The sequence below is a fragment of the Lathyrus oleraceus genome, chromosome 7, assembly GCF_024323335.1.
Source record: "Lathyrus oleraceus cultivar Zhongwan6 chromosome 7, CAAS_Psat_ZW6_1.0, whole genome shotgun sequence".
Lineage (NCBI taxonomy): Eukaryota > Viridiplantae > Streptophyta > Magnoliopsida > Fabales > Fabaceae > Lathyrus > Lathyrus oleraceus.
Genome location: NC_066585.1, coordinates 329,640,193 through 329,664,374, shown reverse-complemented (window position 1 = coordinate 329,664,374; position 24,182 = coordinate 329,640,193). Strand labels below are relative to the sequence as shown.

General features: G+C 37.5%; 1 protein-coding gene across 1 annotated transcript; it reads right to left on the bottom strand.

The window, feature by feature from the left end:
* Positions 1 to 19,384: 19,384 nt before the first annotated feature.
* On the bottom strand, positions 19,385 to 23,966 carry LOC127103265 (E3 ubiquitin-protein ligase WAV3). Its single transcript, XM_051040525.1, has 2 exons — positions 23,553 to 23,966; positions 19,385 to 21,661 (listed from the first exon to the last, which is right to left on the bottom strand). The coding sequence occupies exons 1-2, from the start codon at positions 23,751 to 23,753 to the stop codon at positions 19,742 to 19,744; spliced, it is 2,121 nt and encodes a 706-aa protein (XP_050896482.1). The 5' UTR covers positions 23,754 to 23,966; the 3' UTR covers positions 19,385 to 19,741.
* Positions 23,967 to 24,182: the final 216 nt, after the last annotated feature.

The following is a 24,182-nucleotide window of genomic DNA, read 5'->3' as shown; positions in this document are numbered from 1 at the left end:
CTTGTTCAGATATGCTCTTCAGCCTAAAGGACTCAGATGTCATCCAGCCAATGACTCTGTTCCAGTGTGTCCTTACAGATTCAGGATCATCACTGATTTCAGAGTTAGTGACCAGAGAATCAACCTTTTGAGCTGAAGCCTCTGCAATCATAAAGATGGCTTCCTTAAGGGTAGGTTTAGAAAGCTCAGGTTCAGGTTCTGGTTCAGAGGTATGAGGTGGAGGGCTGAGATTCAAGGTTTGAGGTTCAGATTCTGACTCAGGTTGGGGTTCAGATTCTGCTTCTGGTTGAAGACTGGGGGATGAAGCATAAAGTGGGTTTAAATCTAAAGGTTCGGATTCTGGTTCTGGGACAGCGGGAAGGATTGGTGGGTTGATATCAGAAGTGGGATGGTCAGAGGGTTGGTTTTCAGAAGGTTGAGTTTCAGAGGGTATGGTGGTTGTTTGTTGTAATGGTGAAGTTATTTCAGGTTCTGTGGTTTGTGTTTGTTGTGAAGCAAGTCTGTGAGCATAAAGTGTGGCTATTGTTGGGGATTCAGGGTCAGAAAATTCAGGGTCAGAAGGGACAGAAACATAAGGTGGTGATTCATGTGCAGAGGATGAAGAAGAAGAGGTGCTTTGGTGAGTTTGTGCAGGTTTAGAGGGAGGAATGAAAGTTCTGGCTATGTTTAGAACTGGTGTAGGTTGGGAGGTTCTGGTGATTGAGGGTGTAATGTCAGAGGAGGTATAAATGGGTTGTGAAGAGAGAGGGTTAGAGGAAGCCATCTGAAGATTAGAGGAGACAGGAGGAACAGACTTACCAGTTGAGATTTGCAGAGGAGCTGAAGATCCGCTTCCAGAAGCTCCTTCAAGTCTGGCCTTCTTTGCTGGTGGAGCTATCTTCTTCTCAGAAATACCTCTCTTGTATCTGACTAAGTCTTCTTCAGAGTCCAGACAGTCGTCGAGGCTGAAATCAGATATATCCACACCATCATCCAGTAGACGCTGAAGATAGATGGCAACAGCATCTCTTGGCTCGTTCTTGAAGAATCTGGCCAGGCCATGAGGCATCTTCCTCTGATCTTTCAAGCTATTCCAGGTTGTATCCAGAGTTGGCTTGACTTGTATTTTCTTGATTATCCCCATACTCTTGAGGTTTCTGGCATTCAGAGGCTTTCCCACATCAATTGCCAGATCATCCATACATCTGGTCTTTTCCAGTTGGTCAACCAGTCCATGCTCAATGAAGACATCAGAAAGCAATCTTCCCAGAGGGATGTAAGACCTTGGCTTCATATTGTTTCTGGTTTCTTTGACAGAATCCCTCAGATATCTGAAAAGGAGAACAGGGAGGTTGATCTGGATACCCTTCTGAATACAGTATAAAATGCATTTTTGATCAGCATTTATGTAATCAGAGGAGTTGGAGGCTGGGCGATGGTGAATAGTGCCCAGAATGATTTTTAGCCACACTCGGAGGTTCTGGTGTAGCTCTTTGTTCTTAGAGGGGTTTCCTTCAACATTTGGTTTGAATATTGTTGGGTTGATAACTTCAGTGATGCGTTTAGACCTAGGAGGGATGTTGTAAATCCTTTTTCCTCCAGTTGTCTCCATGTTCAGCAAGGAGGCAATTGATGCTTCAGTGATAACAATCTTTACCCCTAGAACAAAAGAGACAATGAATTGGTCATCTGCATCAGCATGTCTTCAGAACTCCTTGACAAGAAGAGGGTAGATAGGACCATAAAGCCTGTTGAAGTAGGTTTCCCATCCTTGTTGACGAAGTTCCCTAGTAAGATCAACGCCATTTCTTCTTAGGTTGTCAAAATCAACCAAAGATTCACACAATACATCCAAACCTTCAAAGGGAGTTGAAAGGTTTATGTGGCTTTCTCGGTCAAGAATGTGGGGTTCTTGATAAACAGGGGTTATAGAAACACCGGTGACAGTTGGAGTTGAAATACTAGAGGTTTGAGCGGTGGAACTTGACTCCATTTGCTGTGAGTAGTTGAACAGTTGTTGTTGTTGAGCATCCATTGTAAAGAAGAAGATGAAGATGAAGAAACTTGCAGAGAATGCTTCGAGAGAGGGTTTAGGGTTTTAGAGTGAGTGAGAGTGATAAGTGTGAAATGTGAGAGAAAGTGTTTATATACTCTAAGTAAAACACATGCAAAACGACACCTCAGAATGCGTTAGACATAACACTCAAAATAGCACGCTTGGGGGGAAAAATGATTACAGCTAATAAATGAATGTCTAATCCCAACAGTACGCACACTGCTCTAGGAGATTTCAAATGTTCTGACCTTTGATTTCTTTTGACAGCTGTCTAGAAGTTCTAGGGTTAGACATTTAATGCTCCACGTGTTGATGTATCTGATCTTCAGGAATACCAAAGGATTGGTTTCTGAAGATTTCTAACTCAGATATCTTCTTAACTTGTAGAAGTATCAGAGTCAGAGGCAGAAGTGTATTTGTTTTTATCAGAGTCTCATTTTACATGTTCAGAGCCAAATTTTACTCAGGGCAATTTTTAATGTTCAGATTCTCTAATATAAAAAGAAATCTATCTTCAGCTAGAGGCTTAGTAAAGATATCTGCCCATTGATGTTCTGTATCAATGAACTTCAATGTTACTATCCCTTTCTGAACATAGTCTCTGATAAAATGATGTTTTATTTCTATGTGTTTGGCTCTGGAATGTAGAATGGGATTCTTACTTAAACAAATAGCAGCAGTATTATCACAAAAGATAGGAATGTTACTCTCAAAGATTTGTAGATCTTCTAGCTGATGCTTCATCCAGAGCATCTGAGTTGTGCACAGTGATGCTGAGATGTATTCTGCTTCTGCAGTTGATAGAGCAATAGTTGACTGTCTTTTGCTAGCCCAGGAGATTAGATTGTTTCCCAGAAGCTGGCAATTTCCAGAAGTGCTTTTTCGTTCTATTCTATCTCCTGCATAATCTGCATCACAATAACCAGAAAGCCTATACTCTGATGTTTTCTCATACATTAGGCCCAGGTTAGGAGTTCCTTTCAGATACTTAAGAATTCTCTTAACAGCTGTTAAATGAGATTCTCTAGGATCTGATTGGAATCTGGCACAAAGACAGACGCTAAAGAGAATATCAGGACGAGTAGCAGTCAGATAGAGAAGAGAGCCTATCATACCTCGATAGAGCTTCTGACAAACCTTGTTGCTTACCTCTTCCTTTTCCAGAATGCAAGTTGGGTGCATAGGAGTTTTTGCAGAGTTGCATTCAGTCATATCAAACTTCTTCAGAACGTCTTTAATGTACTTGCTTTGATGAATGTACGTGACTTCTGGAGTTTGATTGATTTGAATTCCCAGAAAGAACTTTAGTTCTTGCATTAGACTCATTTCAAATTCTGCCTGCATTAACTTAGAAAATTCTTGGCAAACAGAGATATTAGCAGAACCAAAAATAATATCATCAACATAAATCTGGCATATCATGAGATCATTATTAAGGTTTTTACAGAAGAGTGTAGAATCAACTTTTCCTCTGATAAAATTTTGTTCCAGAAGAAAATTGCTTAAACGTTCATACCAAGCTCTGGGAGCTTGTTTAAGTCCATATAAAGATTTCTTAAGTTTAAAAACATGTTCTGGAAAGTTTGAATTTTCAAAACCTGGAGGTTGATTGACATACACTTCTTCTGAAATGTAACCATTAAGAAATGCACTCTTGACATCCATTTGGTATAATTTGATAGAATGATTAATAGCAAAAGATACAAGAAGACGAATAGATTCTAACCTCGCGACTGGAGCAAAAGTTTCATTATAATCAATACCTTCTTGTTGACTATAACCTTGAGCAACCAGTCGAGCTTTGTTTCTGACAACTTCTCCTTTTTCGTTCAGCTTGTTTCTGAAAACCCATCTGGTTCCAATGACATGAGTGCCTCTAGGTTTAGGAACGAGATCCCAGACATCATTCTTGGAGAATTGATCTAACTCTTCTTGCATAGCTGCCACCCAATCGTTATCTTGAAGAGCTTCATCACAGGACGTAGGCTCAATCAGAGACACTAGTCCCAGAGGAATATCTTCAGAAGTTCTGAAGGTAGATCTGGTTCTAACAGGTTCATCTTTGTTTCCCAAAATCAAATCTTCAGATACGTTAATACGACTTTTAACTTTCCTTGGAATTTCTGGAGATTTAATTTCTTCAGAGTCTGGAGTGACAGTTGCTTCTGGAGTTTTCTCAGATTCTACAAGAGTGATTTCCAAATCTGCAAACTTTTCAACTAGCTTTGACTTTTCAGGGTCAAGCTTATCATCAAATTTGACATGAATTGATTCCTCCACAATTTTGGTTTCTGTGTTATATACTCTATAGCCTTTAGAACGTTCTGAGTATCCTAACATAATACCTTTCTGTGCTTTGGAATCAAACTTGTTCAGATGTTCTTTAGTATTTAATATAAAACAAGAGCATCCAAAAGGATGAAAATATGAGATGTTGGGTTTTCTTCCTTTACACAGTTCATAGGGAGTCTTTTCTAGAATAGGTCTTATAGAGATTCTATTCTGAATATAACACGCTGTATTTACAGCTTCTGCCCAAAAGTGCTTTGCTACATTAGTTTCATTGATCATGGTTCTGGCCATTTCTTGGAGTGTCCTATTCTTCCTCTCTACAACTCCATTTTGTTGTGGAGTTCTAGGGCAGGAGAAATCATGGGATATTCCATTAGAATCAAATAATTCTTCAAAATCTTTATTTTCAAATTCTCCACCATGATCACTTCTGACTCTAACAATTTTAGAGTCAAATTCTTTTTGCACTTTAGAACAGAAACTGGTGAATACAGAGTGAGACTCACTCTTGTGCTTTAGGAATTTTACCCATGTCCAGCGACTGTAATCATCAACAATGACTAGTCCATACTTCTTTCCATTAACTGATGCTGTTTTCACAGGACCAAATAAGTCAATGTGAAGAAGTTCCAGAGGCTTAGAGGTAGAAACAACATTTTTCTTTTTAAAAGATGTTTTTGAAAACTTTCCTTTCTGACAAGCTTCACACAGAGCATCTGAAGAAAACTTCAGTTTAGGTAAGCCTCTGACTAACTCAAGTTTAGTTAGTTGAGAAAGTTTTCTCATGCTAATGTGGCCTAAGCGTCTATGCCATACCCATTGCTCTTCGTGAACTGACATTAAACATTTAACATTTTGATCTTTTAAATCAGAAAGATTTATTTTATAAATGTTGTTTTTCCTCTTGCCTGTGAAAAGGACAGAGCCATCGTTCTGATTAATGGCTTTACATGTTTTTTGATTAAAGATTACATCATAACCGTTATCACTTAATTGACTTATGGATAACAAGTTATGCATTAATCCTTCTACATAAAGAACATCAGATATAGAGGGAAGAGTACCATTACCAATAGTTCCGGAGCCTCTGATCCTTCCTTTCTGATCTCCTCCGAAGCCTACAAATCCAGCGTCTTTAAGTTCCAGGCTTTGGAACATAGACTTTCTTCCCGTCATATGTCGCGAGCATCCAGAGTCCAGGTACCATGACTGGTGTTTGAACTTTGCTGCATAGGATATCTGCAACATAGATAATCTTATCTTTCGGTACCCAGAATCTCTTGGGTCCTTTCAGATTAGTTTTCCCAGAGTTTCTTACAACTTGGGGTCTTCTAGCATTTTTAAATTTGTGTTCTTGTGTGTGTGTGTAGTGATATGAAAAAGGCGATTTAATTTGGTTACTGGTAGAGGTTTCATCTTCCTTAGGATCATACCCAATTCCCCTTTTATTATTCTGACTTACTCCATAAATCATGGATGCCATAATACTCCTATCTATTCCATTCTTCAGAAATTTTTGAAAGGCTTCTTCATATTTATAAATAATTTCATTTGAAGTTTGTGGTGCTTGAGACAACGCTTCTACTAATTCTAAGCTTTTTGTTTTAGCTTCATCTCTTTCTAACGTTAAAGATCTGATTGTATCTTCTCGTGCTAGAATTGTTGTCTCAAGTTTACTACATTCTTCAGATTTTGCTTTAAGAAGGCCTTTAATGTTTTTAACTTTTTGTTTTAATTTCTGATAAGAAGTAAGAGTTTCTGACAAACATGATTCTAAGTCAGATCTAGAAAGTTCAGAAAATACCTCTTCAGATTCTTCGTCTGAGCAGCTGGATGTGGTAGCCATAAGTGCTACGTTAGCCTGTTCATCAGAGTCAGATTCTGATGATCCAGATTCACTGTCATCCCAGGTAGCCATCAGTCCTTTCTTTGTTCTGAAGGTGTTTTTCTTGAAGCTTTCTTTTCTAGGGTTGTCTTTCTTCAGCTTGGGGCATTCATTTCTGTAATGACCTGTTTCTTTACATTCATAACAGGTAATATCTTTGTTAGCTTTACCTTTTGAAGTTGACTCTGATCGATCCCCTCTAGGTCTTGATCTTCTGAAGTTGTTGTTGTTCCTCTTTTTCCAGAGTTGCTTAACTCTTCTGGTTAGTAGGGACAGTTCTTCTTCATCATCAGAGTCTTCAGGTTCAGAGTCGTCAGTATCTGCAGTTTCTGCCTGGAGAGCTTTGGTTCTGTCTGACTTCCGTCTTTCAGGTCTGGACTTTAGCGCCACGGACTTGTTTCTTTTCTGAGGTTCATCCTCCTCTAGTTCTATCTCATGACTTCTGAGAGAACTAACAAGTTCTTCAAGACTGATATTGTTCAGATCCTTTGACAGCTTCAGAGCAGTAACCATAGGTCTCCATTTCTTTGGCAGACTTTTGACAATCTTCTTAACATGATCTGCAGTCGTGTATCCTTTGTCTAGCACTTTAAGACCTGCAATAAGAGTTTGGAATCTGGAAAACATAGCTTCTATAGCTTCGTCATCTTCCATTTTGAAGGCTTCATACTTCTGGATAAGCGCCAGAGCCTTCGTCTCTTTGACTTGGGAGTTTCCTTCATGAGTCATCTTCAGAGAGTCAAGAATATCTTTGGCTGTCTCTCTGTTGGTGATCTTTTCATATTCGTTGTATGATATAGCATTTAGAAGTATTTTTCTGGCCTTGTGGTGATTTTTGAAGACACGTTTCTGATCTTCTGACATCTTACTTCTGGGAACTTCAGCTCCATTTAAGATTGGAGGTTTGTATCCATCTGTGACAATGTCCCAGAGGTCAGCATCATAACCCAGAAAGAAACTTTCGATTCTATCTTTCCAGTAATCAAATTTTTCTCCATCAAAAACAGGAGGCTTGGCATTGTAAGAATCTTTCTCATTTGAGTGGGCCATTGTTTTTCTCGTACTGGATCTCTCTACACGGTTAAGTGTTTGATTAGAAAATCAATAACAGAGCCGGAGCTCTGATACCAATTGAAGGTGAGAAAAACAAGAAAGGGGGGGGGGGTTTGAATTGTTTGAAAAATAAGCGCTTTTCAAAGTGAAAATCACACAATGATTTTATACTGGTTCGCTTATAACACAAAGCTACTCCAGTCCACCCGGCCAAGGTGATTTCGCCTTCAACAAGGACTTAATCCACTAATCTTGAAAGATTACAAACAACACCTAAGAGAGAAGAAAATCTCTTAGTCTTCTCAAGTCTACAGACTACACAGAGTCACTTGAGGAAATCAAACAAATAAAAGATACAAGATATGTAATCTAGAGTGCTTCTAAGAAAGCAAGTATTACAAACTTAAGAACAGATTTTTCACTTAATAAGCAAAAGCTTAGTGAAATTCTTTGAGAGCAAAGATGATTTTCTTGAGCGTGAAATAATTCAGTATAGTTTTGGCTAGTTGATTTCTTGTTACTGAATGTTGATTGCAGCTCTATTTATATATGAGTTGAAGTAGTGGTTGAACTGGTGGATATTAGAAGGAGTTTACTCCATTTCATAAATAGCTTCTGCAGTTTAACTTTTCATCTTTGAAGTGACTACTTACCACAAGTAGTATCTTCTCTCTTGGAAGTGGAGATTAACGTCTCTTTCTCTGTTTAGGAAATCTATTTGAAAATCTTTACTTGACTTGAACGTTACTTCTTCATGATTAGCAAATCCATAATCAGAGTATTTGTGTTTCTGGAGAATCTTGGAATCTTGCTTCTGATGTTGATCTCTTGAGAGTTCAGATGGCGCTGATAACTTTCAGAATATACAGATAACGTTTCTCCAGAATCAGAGCTTCTAGACTTTACTTCATGTTCAGATGCTTCTGATACTTTGCAGTTTTGTCCAGAGTCAGAGCTTCTAGACTTTCTTGAACGTGCTTCCACTTCAGATGCTCCTAATACTCTAGAATTTGTATCTGATCTTGTTGTGCATCTGATGACATCATCAGATTCATTTCTTCTTTCTTTAGAACCCTGCACACTTAGAAACTTTTCGTTAGGGTGCCATTTTTGGTTTCATCCTTTGTTATCATCAAAATCAAGGAATCTGTTGTAGAACAATTTTTGTTCTTACACACACCTCTTGTATCTGCCAATTGCCTTAATCAAGGTCTTTTCCTGCTTGGGGACAAATATAAACAAGCACAAACATTGCCTCTTAAGGAGGACTTCAGACAGGTGTCTGGCCAAGTAACAGGCTAGGTCTTCCAGACTACATGGAGAAAAGAAATTCTACCTCAATTGGTTTATACAACCAAGCAGCAGCACAAGCAAGTTCTCAAGGGAACTGTTAGCGACTAAAGTACCTGAAATCAATCTAATTCAGTCAGTATACCAATCACAAAGTCAAAACAGACAAGATAAGAATCAACAGTCAACACAATCAATCACATGTGCAAAGCACAATCAACTCAAGTGAGCCAAGCATCCTACAAAATAAACCAAGTTAGTTCATAACAATCAACCAAACTCAATCAACTTGCATTAATCTCCTTAAAGCATTTTGCTTCTTAACCTGAAAAGCACATCCAAATGTGAGAAACAAGACCACTAGGACAAGCCTAGGATCCAAAGGAGATGAAAAATTTAAAACAGCAAGTGAAAATTGATCAAAACCAAGATAAATCACTCCATAATAAAGTCCAATTGGTCTCACATCAAAACTATGCACCAAATCTATTTTATGAACAAAACATGTCAAACTATGCCCTTTGGAATCACATTGGAGCAAACAGAATGATCACAATCAAATCAATACCAAAACAGCTCAATAAATTCCACAAAAATTCAAGCTTAAACATAACACATACAATGAGCAACATACCAAATTTCATGGCAATTGGATAAGTGGAAGTATGGAAATGAAATTCATAAAGTCCAGACAAGTTCAAGTAAGCTCATACAAAGCATCAAAACATACATCAACTTCCATCCATCACAAAACAGAAATAAAATATGATAAATGAATGGGACTAAAACCAAGATGTACCTCAAGATGTCTAAAATCACTCCACAAAATTTCACATCCATCCAATTAATAACCAGAATTTCACAAATCGAATACAAACATGTCTCACAAAAAGTCAACAAATGACTAAACATAAAATAAAATCCCAATCAAATAGGAAATGCCTTCAAAAACTCCACAAAAATTCACATGTATTCTCAACATCCATATGTAATCTCATGCAAAAATCCAGCTCAATTCAAGTTCAATAAGCATAGATAATAAAATCAAGAAGTTGCACAAAGCATGGCATGGCATAAAATGTAACACCTCCAAGGATCATGTCATAACTCTTAATCCAGGAACTCAAAAATTACAAACCACATATCCAAATGACCAGGAACATGTCTAGAATATGCACAAAACATTTCAAGAATTTCTAATGAAGTATCATCATTTTATGAGCAAAAGTGTGAGCATGGTGCACAAAATGGCATGTCAAAGCAAACCCTAAGCATTTTCAGAAATTACACGTGCACAATATTATTAAAAATCACCATAAAATCCAGAACATCACAAGGAGAATGGCACAAAAAATTGCATCAAATTTGGATTAAAATTGGATGAGTTATCATTTTTTGAAGATTGATGATCAAAATGAAATAAAAATTTGAAAAGGAAAAGAAATGAAATGATTTTAAATGCTGCAGTGGCAAAAGCGTAAATAAGTGGCAGCGAGAGTGAAACGCCGCGTTTCACTTAACGCGGTGTCAACATGCTATTGGCTCAATACCGCGGGAAACAGGAATTCAAACGCCAGGCCAGGAAATATGGATCAAACAGCGCTTCTGGAACGAAATTTGAGCATTCATACAAGTTCATCATTCCAGAAATCATCAAGGACAAAATCATCACGAAAATCATCATGCCTTATATCAAAATGACCGGCGTTCAACATACATCATGAATCTAACAAGCATTTAACCTAAATCTACTCATGCTTCACAAATCGAGCAAAAATAGTTTAACATGTCAAGATTCAAATCGCAATAACTCGCTCAAAACCTAACGAAAATCAATTCTACAAGTTGCAGCATGCTCAGCAAGGAACGAACTATCAAAGCCATATCATGATTTCAACAATTATTGAGATCGAATTCTAACCTCTTGGAGATGGCAGGTCTTGATTCGTGCGTTTCAAGGTCCAAAAGCTGAAAACAGATGATGCTTGATGATGTATAAGATGAATGGAGTAGGTCTTTCAGCTCCAGCGTGTTCCAGTTCCAAAATTGTCAAAATGCCATGGATGAGCTTGATGATAACAGTTCCAATTCCTCAATGTTTTTGCCAAGATCTTGCTCAACAGTTCTTCACAAGTACCTGTAGATGATGAATCTCACAAAAACAAGCACGAAGAGTGAAGAATTTCAATGAAAATGATGAAAAAAGTGTGAAAAAGTTTGAAGAAAATTGAGAGAATTTGATGAGTTTTCTGTTAGATCTGAGATTGTGAATTGTGATTATGTGAATTCTGTTACAATTAAGCATATATACCACTTCCTAATCCAATTGTTAATCAAGATTAAGCAAATGTGATGTGAATTAGTGAAATGAAGTTTTAAGTGTTTTGGCCAAAATGCCCTTTTCACAATGCAGCCAATGTAACAGTGCAAATGCAGTCCAAACAAGTCCAATATGATGTTTATGATGTGTTGGAATTGGTTTGAAGTGCAAATGCCATGTATTTTTCAAAAACACTATTTTTCCCACCAAAATGCAAATTAGTTCACTTGAAAAATGCCATTTTGCTATGATGATTTTTGATGAAATGTGATGATGCATCATGAAAGTTCATGTCAAATGTGGTTTGCTCAAAAAAGAATCACCCAATTTGGCCTTTCCATTCAAAAGTTATGGCACTTTGAATTTCAACTTTTTCTGAAAATGATTTGATCACAACTTGCCAACCACACATGAGAAATTCATGTTCTTGGACTTTTTGGAAAGGTGAGAGCAAGATCTACAACTTTCATGTTGAACCAAATTTCATTTGAATAATTTTTGGACACGTAATTTTGAGGTGAAAAACTTCCCATTTTTGGCAATTTTCAATTACAAGTCACTTTCTATTTTTGGAAAGTTTTCATCTGACTTTATTTTCTTCATTCTTGATGTTTGAAATGTCAAATGAAACTTGTTTAGACATGAATGAAGTGCCTCTAACTCTCTCCCACCTCCAAATCCATCAATTCAGGCACAGTTGACCACAGTTGACTTTTCTGACTGATAGATGAATCTGGCTATGCACTGATCAAGTTGAGCTTCAAACTCCTGATGAAATGGCTCAATGATGGAACCCTAGCTTTCATAAGCTCATTATAACCATAAAATGATCCCCATATCCATTGAAACCCCCATCTCCTTACCAAGCCCTGATTGGCCCAATGCAGATGATTCAACCGATTAGGGTTGACCAGTGGTCAAAACCCTAATCTCAAGGTATCTGATCAATCTCTTGAATCTCTGGGATGATGACAAAACCATGATGATGATGATGTATCATTGCAACCAAGATGAAGCTCAATCTCCTTGACAACCAAGAAACCCTAATTTGTACCACACATCCTCAGATGGTTACTAATCAATTCAATCAATGAAACCCTTAGGCTTGCATCTTAACCTCTTTATCTTCTGACCAAGACCTAGGAGGATGACTTGCACAATGTAGCCACATGATATGCAAAGATGCAATGACTAATGACCTAAAAAATGATATGCAATATGTTAAGCTAGTCCCAAGAGAGGAGGGCAAATTTTGAGGTGTTACACTTACTTCATACATTGTGCATACTAATATTGATCATCTTGTTCTGTTCATCTTGTGCTTCTTATCTTATTTTGGTTTGCTTGACAATCTCAATGAATCAAAACATTATAAAATGAATTGACTTGATCTATAAGACCTATGCTTGACCTGGATGGATGGTGTATACTTTGGACTTTGGACTCTAGACTAAGGACCTTAGACCTATGCTTGATCTGGAGTGCCCTTGGACTTATTCACTTCTTGATTCCTTGCACCTTGCTCAATTAGGGAACTTTTGAACCTGTGTTTCTTTTTGACTTTGCTTTGGTCATCACTTATTCCCTCTATTTATCAGATTCATCTATTTCGGTTAGCACACATTAGCACACACATGGCTTTCTCTTGGGCTACCTAACAATGAGGCCTAAGCTCAGTACACTATTGAACACACATGGCTTTCTCTTAGGCTATCTAACAATGAGACCCTAGGTTAGTATTTGTCTGATCATGCATTGTGTTTTTCTATCCATCTCATTCCCTCTGATTTAGTTTGATAAAATTCAATTTGATCAACTAGATCCCCTAACTTTGCACATATTCCCTGTGTCTTTGTTAACTGGCCATAAATTTTTTGGTGACTTGATAGAACTTGTCTCTGTTACTTCGGAACTTCAGCTTCCCAACAAGTACAATACCTAAAGTTCCAGTCAAGGCATTAATCATCCACCTCATCCCCATAGATCATCTATAAGAACCTGCTTCAATAACTTATCAGACATTGACAAGGATTGTATGCCACGAGTCTTAAGCAATAGATAAAGGGTGAGAGGGAGCATTTCTATCCTTATTATGAATATTTTGGGTATGGGACGAATGACCCAATTGCTCAGAGTATTCATCTATATTCATATACTTTAGTAAAATTCTAGTCAAGTCAATATCAAGTCTGCAACTAGCCATGTGGCTCCTCTTATCTTTCCTTTTAGTTTAAACATCATCGCAACTTTCCTTTGGGACACACCTTTATGGTTAACCCCCTACTTTCTTGGTTTTTACACCAAAATTCAGGTTGACACCTTCATGGTTATATACCTCTTTTGGGACACACCTCTATGGTTAACCCCCTTTTCTCTTTTGGGACACACCTTTATGGTTAACCCCTTTCCTTATCTTTTGGGACACACCTTTATGGTTAACCCGTTCTTTCTTGGTTTTGACACCATAATTTAGGTTGACACTTTCATGGTTATATACCTCTTTTGGGACACACATTTCTCTCTTGGTTTAGACACCATTTCCTTACCATATCAGTCTTAGTACTTTGGTAAGATCCTTGTCATGTCAGTCCCAGTGCTTTGACAAGTTCCTGCTTTCCTTACCATGTCAGTCCTAGTGCTTTGGTAAGCCTTTCCTTTCCTGGTTTAAACACCACCCCCAATCTTATCTATCTTTCAGTATTTTTCCTACGAACTCTGGAGCTTTGACTTCCTTATTTCACTATAAGGATACATAGGTACGAGGATGTGAATCCTTAGTGATCACTTTTCTTTCCTTTCCCCCATTTCTCTCTCTGGTTCCACGAACTACGAAGCTCTGAATTTCTCATTGCACTATGAGAATACGTAGGCATGAGGGCCCCAATCCTTCTCGAGCACTCTTTTAGTACCCCATTTTCTGTTTTGCAGGTACATGAAGATAGAAACAACCATCCAAGCAAGAGAATTCAAAATGGGTCCCATGGAGTACCATGGATGTGAGGGGTTCTAATACCTTCCCCTTGCATAAACGGCTTCCTTACCCGTTTCTCTGTTCCCCTTGGGTTTTATCGATATTTCTCCTTCCCACTTTTTGGGATAAATAAAGTTCGGTGGCAAATCTGATGGGGATTGCAATCTAGTTGCTAGAAGGAGTCGAGCCTAGTTTTGCTTGCTTTCTTGTTTGCTTGAGTGTTTATTTTCATGATTTTCTACTTTTGACATTATGTTTGTTTATTTCATTCATTTTATTGTTTTATATATTCATTTGTTAACCCATTATGGATATTTATATTTTGTTGTGGTTAGGTTAGGCTGATGTTATTTGAGAGAAGCTTTACACTCGAGCTTGAGTATACACACAAGATAGACTCGTGGAGTCTTGTTGACCTGTATTTCGCGCGTTGGGTTGGCACGAGACTCGCATCCAGACTAGATTCACTTAAGAGTATTTTTGTCCTGTGAGAATTCACTACACCAAAGTATTTTCACTTGTATCCATGACTCTAGGAAGCCTTTTAGGTATTACCTTGGAGACTAGTACACACATGTGAGTGGGATATTAGGTTTTGTAGGAAACCAATCTCCTACATACCCTGGTTCTCATGTGACGTCGAACCTTTGAACCGACATCAAGCAAAATGTTCAGATTATCCAGAATGCACCATGTTGTTGCATATCATAAATCATCATTACATCATATAACTTTTTGGCATATGGATTCCTTGGAAAATCTTATTTGGAAAACATAATAATCAAAATCTTTTTGCATAATATATCATTCACTCATATGCACTTTTCTATCCAAAAACAAAATGCTTACGCCCGTCTTCATCCTCTTCAGAAAGACGACGACTCGACATTGGTATAACACCAGAGCCAACAAACAAAGAATCAATTTGATCATGCATACCATTATATAATATAACATTAATGATCATGCTGACAAAACACACATATGAGGTAGAAAATAATTTACTAATGAAGCCTTGTTTCTGGGTCGAGAATCGACTTGCTCTGTACCAACTATAACACCGTAAATAAATATACGTCTAGATTCATATTAATTGAAGCATTAATTTATGGTACATGAGTACATTCATAAGTGTCTAACTGACATCACATACATGTATGACAAAGGAGTACAATATAGTGCATATGCAATAAGTGCATGTTGATACAAATACTAAAATAATAGCACAATAGAAACACAAAACATGAACATCAAGGTTTTCAGGGCATCTTCCCATTACCTTTATTCTGCCTTGAGCTACCTGAAATGATTAAACATAAGGTGAGATACAACTTATCTCCGTCGAGTCCTAAATAAACCACAAGTCCTCTCAGTTATTGTTTTATATTTCGTTCTCAATTTAATAGCACGACACTCGTGTGATAGCAAATAAAACAAAAGGAATGAAATGTATTTAGCTTCATACATCGTGTGAAGGTTGATATCCTATTTTTACAGGCCGTGTAAAACTTAGGCAATGGTTAGTATTTCAAACATCCATGACGAACAACTAACCCATTGCCCACTAAGGCAAGGTTTTAGGGGTTTACCTGACTCCCTTCTTCGGGATCATGTCCACTAAGGTGAAGTCTTCCAGGTTTAACTACCTCCCTTCTATCAAGGTCTTATCCACCTAATTTTTGAACTACACTTAAGGTAAGCCCTATGAATAACACTTAAGTCTATTCTCCTTACAAATTCCAGAGAGTTGCTATGCCCCCCTATGGCAGATGCTACAGACCATAGCAGAACCCAACAAATGGGATTTTCTCTCTTTGTGTTTTCCACCTACAATGAGTCAAATTTCCAGCCCAATATATTCCAACACAATCCGCACATAAAATGCACTCAACACACCTTGCAAGAACAAATAAGGAGGATACTTGATTCACTTCTTTTCCTAACATTCTTTCACACATGTTCTTAAGGCTCTTCAAGGTTTTTGCAAGAAGTCATGTTTCTTTAACATGTATAGACCAGACAAATAGCTTAGAATGCACATGTAATTAAACACATATAGAGGTCACAAACATGAACATGGTTCACATACATTTCCACACATGACAAGGAAAAAATCATATATACTCATTATCCCCACATGCATTCATCCTAATAGTTCTACCCCATATCAAGAACCTATAGAACACCACATTTAAGGTAAAACATGATTTGAAGGTGAATGTTAGATGATGATGAAGATGATGATGAAATTGAATCACTTGGTGCTACAATTATTCTCCTAGATTGCTTCACTCCCTAAAGCTTCAGCAATATACCATATACACTTGATGGTTTGTGTTGATTTTAACTTTCCTCTCTCTCTCTCTCTCTCTCTCTCTCTCTGAGTTTAGAGTATAGTCAAAATTAATAATCCAGTGCCACCTCCGGAGGGTGAGGCTGTTGCAGATGCTGAGCCAGAGGCTTTTGGAGGTGGTCCAGTTGATTTGTCTTTACTGACTTTGTATCCAAACCATACTGACAGACATATTTGGGACGAAGAGATAACATTAGTTGGATTATTTATTTATTTTTACGTTAATTTTAATTTATGATATTGATTATTTATGACGTTAATTATTTCTGACAAATTTCAGGAGCATGATCCACAAAAGTTTTTTTAACCATTGGAGGAAGATTGTTCTGTTGCCTCAATTGGATGAGGATTAATTTCAGTTAGTTTTGTCCTTATCTGGCCTGAAGGACCTGTGCATGATCGGTTACACTACGATCAACCATATAATGCTTAATGCATTCGTGGAGAGTTGGTACTCAAAGACCTCATCGTTTCATCTCCCGTGTTGTGAGATGTCTATCACACTCGATGATGTCTCGTGTTCACTACAACTTCCGATCAGGGGGAGATTCCTAGATCATGGGAGGATAACTAAAGACGAGGCACTCAAGATGATGATAGACCATCTGGAGGCTGACTCGAGATGATGATAGGACCAGAGGTGTTCATGCTAGGCTTGAGTACCTGGAAAAGATATACACAGTTGAGCTACAAAGAGCACAACAGGCTAATGGTGATGATGAGCAAGTGTCGCTCAATATATCGTATGCATTGAGAGCATACCTGCTTTATTTGGTTGACACTTCGATTTTTATGGACAAGAGTGTCATTTATACTGACGTCGTCTACCTATGGTACTTCGTGGATTTCAAGCAGATCCATGAGTAAAACGAGGGGCATCTTTTCTTGTCTACCTGTATTCGAAGCTGAGAGAGGGTTGTATGTGATAGACAAAGCAGGTCACAGGAAGCGTGACACTACTGACGGTAATAATTATTGGTCTTTGAATGTTTCTTTTTCATTTCCATTTCATCTTTGCAAATCCATTACTGATGATTCGTGTGTTCCAAACTTTTCATTTCAAGGTTGAATCGTCCAACACTTCCCGCGCATCTATGATTGGGTGAGTGTATCTGATTACATCAAGGATATTCCACATGATATTGCTTTTATCCCGCTTAGAGGGAAATAGGTGACCGAGCCTTATAGAGTTTATCTTGACTGTTTAGTTATTGAGGACATGCACTTCAACAACTAAGTTGATCACTGTGAGACGCGACCATTTGACGAGGTTGTTCTATACTCTTAATGGTTGGCATGCAGATCGCTTCTCATTGCTCTCATCTTTCGAGCGCATCATGCGATAGTTCGAGTACACTCAGACCATTCCTAGACAACATGTTGTCTCTGCTCCGTCTGCCTTGACACATATACAGATAAATGACATGTTTGATAATTATGAAAGTTATCTGGTACCGGAGGAGGCACATACTACCATAGTTGGAAGCGACTGGAGCTACGTTAAAGGGTACATCAAATGGTTTTTCAAGGTGTCACATTCGTACATGGTGCATGCTGCTTTAGGAGCCTGTCGAGACCAGCTCATCAGGAGATACTAGAGGAGGAGCAGGCACAACTAGATCATGCTAAGGATGTATTTCCTAGGTGTCGTCGCATAGTGGAGATTATGCAGACAGACATTGACAGTGGTATCTTCTCTTATGAGTCTGATGTGAGACAAGTCCTAGATGCTATCATGGTGGAGGCACGGGGGGCATTGATGTACCAGAGATAGCGTCGGGGGACGAGTGAGATTGATGGTCGGGGAGGCATAGCTGACAGATGAGATAGAAGGGAGGTTGTCAGACTCACACAATAGTCTCTTATTATCTAGTAGTAGTATTATGGTTTGTATTTTATTTTGGCGGTCTTGCTACTTTATTGATCTCGATTGTACGATGTTTTCGATATTTATTGATATTTTATTTTTGTATGGCATTTTTGGTCCATCTGAAATTATGTACGTCTATTTTTTTTATTTTCGATTGTACGATATATTTTAAATCTTCATCAGAACACAGATAAATAACATATAACATAAAATACTTGTTCTGAGACGTATCAGAGATGTATCTCCAAAATATTCACGGAGATACTCTCTAGTACAATTCAACTGTAAATGATTTCTGAATGAGATGTATCGAATGATTTAAATTGTTATGGAGATGTATCTCTGAAATATTATAACGTTCATTCAGAATTTGGTGCGTTCGGAGATACATTTCCGAAAAATATTAGCACTTAAATAATTTCGCATGATGGCTAAGAAATCTTAATGATTTATTAAGAAATGCTCTTTCTCTATTCCCATTGATCTCTACTAAGTTGCGAGGTGTACCGTTTTTATTGGCCACATATTTACAAAATAAATTAAAATGTTCTCAATGAATATAATTGACACATATAATAAAGACTCAATAATTATAGAATATAATGAAATATGTAGAAATGGTAATAATAAGATATAATGAAATTTAATTACACATATGTAGAAATGGTAATACTAGAAAACAAACATAATAAAGACTCAAAAAGATATAATGTTAGAAGCATGACAAGAAATATGTGTTTCTTAAGAATAGAAGTATAGATAAAATTTACCCCTCTGTTCCCAAACAAGTGTCATAGTTGACACTTTCATTAGTATTTCATTACTATTTTTTAATGTGAGAGAAATAGTAATTTAAAAGTATTAATTAAAAAATAATTAGTATTTCATTATTATTTCTTAATGTGAGAGAAATAGTAATTTAAAAGTATTAATTAAAAAATACAATTAAAAGATTAACTAAAATTGCATTGAAAACTAAAACCAACATTTATTTTGGGGCCAAATAATTTTTTCAATGTCACACTTCAAGCTCCTGTATGGACAAGTTGTGTGAATTTCAAAAATAAAATCTAATGTGTTTTGATTTTCAAAGAGAAACTCATCAAATCAAGACAATGAGACTATAAAAGAAACACTTAGGAAGGAAAAGGAGACCAGATTGATTTAGAGCAAACAATATATTTTATTCTTAGTGGAATTCCTTCTAAGTACATTGATTGGTAGAAGTCAATGCTATAATCCAAACAATAAGAATCACTTTAAACAGTTGATGCACCTAAAAGAAACTAAAGTAATAAAAAAAGAAGCCATAGGATGATTTACATCATATCAATATGCATATCATAATCCAGTGAAAAAAACTCACCAGTGTGCATTGCAATGCAATTCAACTGAAAACAGTAAATTATATACATATCACTCAATCACACTTGTCCCTTTTCGCCATTATCTGCATAACCCAATTATCCCACCTATGCATTTACACTTTTATACTTGGCAAAAATCAGGAATTTTATATATCCCCCCAAAATCTCTTTCCTTTTAATTATACCCCCCTCACCTTAACCAAAATTTAAAAAATAAAATAAAACAACAATAATTTAAAGGGTCTTCCTTCCCACAAGTTTATGTATATGCTAAGTAGAATTTTCAAAATCCATTGCTATTATTATCATCTTCTGTGCCTTTCAGGAAATGATTTAGCAGGTTGAAGGATACGCCTCGTCAGTGGAGGAGCACCAAGCACCATCGTCTGCGAACGTGTCACCATATCAACCATCGAAGGAGTTTGATACGACTGCAAGAGAGTTGTGCTATCAGTAGAATCTCCACGCGCCGTTGCTCTTTGCGCTGAATGCGAGCTCAATCCTGATAAAACATAGGCTCTTCCAGACTGCTCGTAGATATGTTGGTTAGCCATTCTCTCTTGCATTTCCTTTAGTTCGGCAGCAAGTGAAACGCATAACCGGTCACCGGCTTTAGCAGAAACAGATTCGCACAATGTCTTATGACAGATATCTAAGACGGAAACTGCAGAAGAGAGTTGGCCGCGTTCAGCTGCAATTCTTGCCTCCGACATTGCCTCGGCTGCTCGAAGCCTGTTCCGCTGTCTGTCTACTTCAATTGACACGACTAGTTCTCTACTTATGTTTGGTCTCTCGATTTTTACTTCACTAGTTTCTTCCAAAGCTATCATTTCCTTTGTTATAGGGTCTCTATAAAAACCTTTAACATTCAACAATGACATCTCATCATTGGAACTATCAATTGGAACATTGACTGTCACCAAAAAGTCCCTCTCTTCTTCGGCATACAAATCTCCGACATTAATCGAAGCCATTCTTCCATCGGCTGTCAAACTTGTTCGATAACTTCCTGCTTTTATCGAACTAAGTTGCAGCCGAGGATGAACACACCTGATTTCTAATTGTACCTCCTGCACTACTACACTCAACAGTCCACCGATACACTGCGCAAATGCGTCCTGAATTACTTCCTCGGCTTCAATAAAAGAAAATGTACCTCCTGATATTTCAGAGATTGAATGCATTGAAGTAGCATCGTGGTCAGCGCCGAAGCCGAATGCATGCACAGGTATCTGCAAGCCTAGACTGTTATTATTACGGTGAATGGTGTTCGGGACAAGTGACTGGTAATCTGCTCCGACACCTGGTCTGCTATTGACTGTGTATGTATCTTGTCCATCCGAGAGTAATATGATGCTGCAAACTGGATTCTTCCATCGTCGATCGGAAAACACTTTGGCACCTTTCCTCAAGCCTTCGGCAATGTTTGTTCCACCGTTTGAAACCAAAGAATTAACAGCATGCAACGCCTCTTGCCGTCCGATTTCAGTCATCCTCCGAAGAGGAAAGATGCGGCGCGCTGTGGAGGAGAAGGCAATGACAGACAGTCGGTCTGAGGGACCCATATTCTGAATGACAAAACCCATAGCTCGTTTCAGCAAAGCAAGCTTAGTACCTAACATGCTACCGCTTACATCAAGGACAGTAACAAGGTCAACCGAAGCGCGAGAGTTTTCAACCGGAGGTGGTGATGAATCAGTATCGTTTCCGGAAATATTTTGTGTTCTCTCGGACTGAGGAGCTTTGAGATGAATTAACACGGCAAAGGCGTCATGAGAGGCTGATTTTGGAACAGATGAAACCTCAGGATATGTTCTGATCTCAACTTTATTTATTATATCGTGATGATTAGTCTCGTTACCATTGTTGTTGCAAGGAATTGAAGTGTGTTGATCAATAGGTTCATCATCATCAAAAATAGCCGGTTCGGTAACATGATAAAGTGATGAAATCTGTCCACCGGGATTGACTTGATTAGAAGACGGAAGCCTCCTTATGGCAGCCGGCCACCCATTATCTCTTGTTAATTGACTGCTTCGAGGATGTAAATCAGGGCTCTGAAAAGGAACTTCTCTCCACTTTGCTCGACAAACAGGGCAAATTTGGTTCCCGTGTTTTACATTGGAAGTGATACAGTGGAAATGGAAAGCGTGAGAGCACTCTGCAGTAAAAATGGCCTGGCCATTCCCTGGTTTCAATGTGTTCAGGCATATTGCACAAGTTCCCTGCAGATCATATGGACGCAAATCTCAGTAAAAGAAGGTATTACAATTACAACTGCCATTATGGTTTCGAAAACTTTATATATATTGAAGTATAAACAAATTTCAGATCCAGAATCGTTAGCATACAAAACATAGTCAATCCACACAGGAATCTCATTTTCAATAACCAAGTTCCTTATAGACACTAAAAGAGACTACACAAAACTCATACCCTCAAACACCGTGGGAAATAATGCATCCACATCCACTAAATTAAACAGTTTTTTTTCTGTGAACGAGATTGAACAGCTTAGTTAAGAGTTTATAGCATATGGGACGTCGCTTGTCATATATGTGTTTTCAAATGATAAAATAAACTATATCCTGGAAAACTTAAAAAAAAGAAGCTGAAAACAGCTTATAGACCTGTCATAAGTAGTTTTCATAAGTTCTCTCAAACATTATCTCGGGTGCTTGTTCAAAAAAGTCAATTCAAAAGCTGTATCAGAACCTTAAGATCCCCAAAGGCTTTAAACATTTAAACTAAAAATCTTTTCAGCTTTTGAAGAATTCTAGGATGCTAATACAAAACATCCTCACGCTTTAACAACTATCTAAATTAATCTTTGTCACAAATGAAGAGAATCTACATCTTCAGCACAGATATCATATATTAATGATTTGTAACTGTGATTTCAAACTAAAATAATGAAAAAAGAAAAAGAAGAAAGTTCACAAAATAGGCAAATCTAAACAGTGGTACAGTAAAGTGGTTTTTAAAGAATGCAATATTTGCAAAGGTCACTATTAGCACATTATAGTGTCTCTAACACTGCCTTCTTGTCTCAATGTAGGTCCACCCCACTAATAAACCAATGCATAAAAAGATGAAATAGAATATAACTCATCTTTACCACACATTCCCACTTAGATGCCAAGATTCTCAATCAAATCTACCACATATACTAGAAAGATAAAATTAAGGTCAACGTTTAGTGGTCAAATCCTTTGAGTACACCAAAGGATAATAAGCACAATAACCACATTACTTTAAAAAAATAAAAAGACAAAGTCTCTAATCACAGCTCTAGAATTGATGCTTTCTAGACATTGACTAATATAATATAGTAAATGACATCGAAAGAAGGAGAAATCAAAGATGATTTATTCAATGATGTAGCATTTTATTTTATTTATATTGTTTATCCTATAAAATTCCAACTTTTACTTTGTCCACAAAGCTAAATTTCACAATCAATGGTTATGGGGTCATTTTGTTTTGTTCATTTCCTCATTCTTTGAATGGAAATGAGCTAAAAATAATCCGTCACTACAAATTGAAAGCGTAAGCGTGTCTGGTATCTAACCGATGTGATTATATTCAATCACGTCTATTTTATCAAATTATTATCAACGATTACCGTGTATTAGCGTCGTGAGTGTCGTGTCTGGTGTCGGTGTTACTCCTATATAATGCACCCACATCGACAAAATTGAAGAGTAAATAAGTAATGGACGAAAGAAGAAGAAGTGTCTAAATTCAAACCATTTCTAGTAACTGGTCCTCCTCTCCACTAGAAACCATTCCCCACCCAATAATGGGTTTAAAAACAAGACAATCAAGAATAAAAAGTTATGCAGAATAGTCAAAAAAGAATGAGTCACAGTCCACCAGCCCCTTTGATTAGAGGTGAAATTGACGTACATCTAATCATGTTCATTGATTACAAGAATAGTAACTAAGCTTAATGGTAACTTTCTTGTTACAGTACCAAAAGAGAGTTGAAAAATAAATAAAAATAAGCCAGACCTAAATAATGAGATGAATCTAGCATGGAGATTCATTGGAGAAGAAGAAAAAACAAAAGGGTAAAAGTTTAGAAAGAGGCAAGAATAATAAACTAGTGGTTACCTTGGGGGATTTGAGTGATCGGTGAGCAGAGGAGGAAGGTGATTGAAGAGTTAGAGTAGAGGCGGAGGTGTCGGCGGAGGTGTCAGCGGAGAATCTTGCGTTGGTGTTGAGAGATGGAGAGGAATCATCTAACTGTTTAGGAATGTGAATACAGGAATTGAATCCGAAAGCTAGCTTGACTTTTCTCCATTTGCTTGCCATGGGTTATGTGTGAGAGGGTTAGATGAAAAAGGAGTGAGGAATGTGAAGTTTATTGTGGTGGAGAGGAAGCATGGTAGAGAGGAAGAAGACAGTGGAGTATGGGGTTTAGGTAGAGAGAGAGAGAGAGGAGTTTTTTTAATGAATGGATGACGAATGGTCATAGGGTCACAGCTCATAGGATGGAGTGGAGTAGCTGAGATGAATACTGTAATCCCTCTTATTTTACTTTTATATTTTAATTACAAGTAATACAAATCCTTTTAATTCTAGTCGTTTTTTTTTTTTTTTAATAAAGAAAGTTTTTATTAATGGGGGCTATGGCCAATAGTTGAGATAACTATTACTAGCAGGGTTAGGGTAGGGGGTTGCTTCTCCCCTCTCACACTTTAGGAAAAAAATAAAATTATTGGTAGAATGTTCAGAATTTTT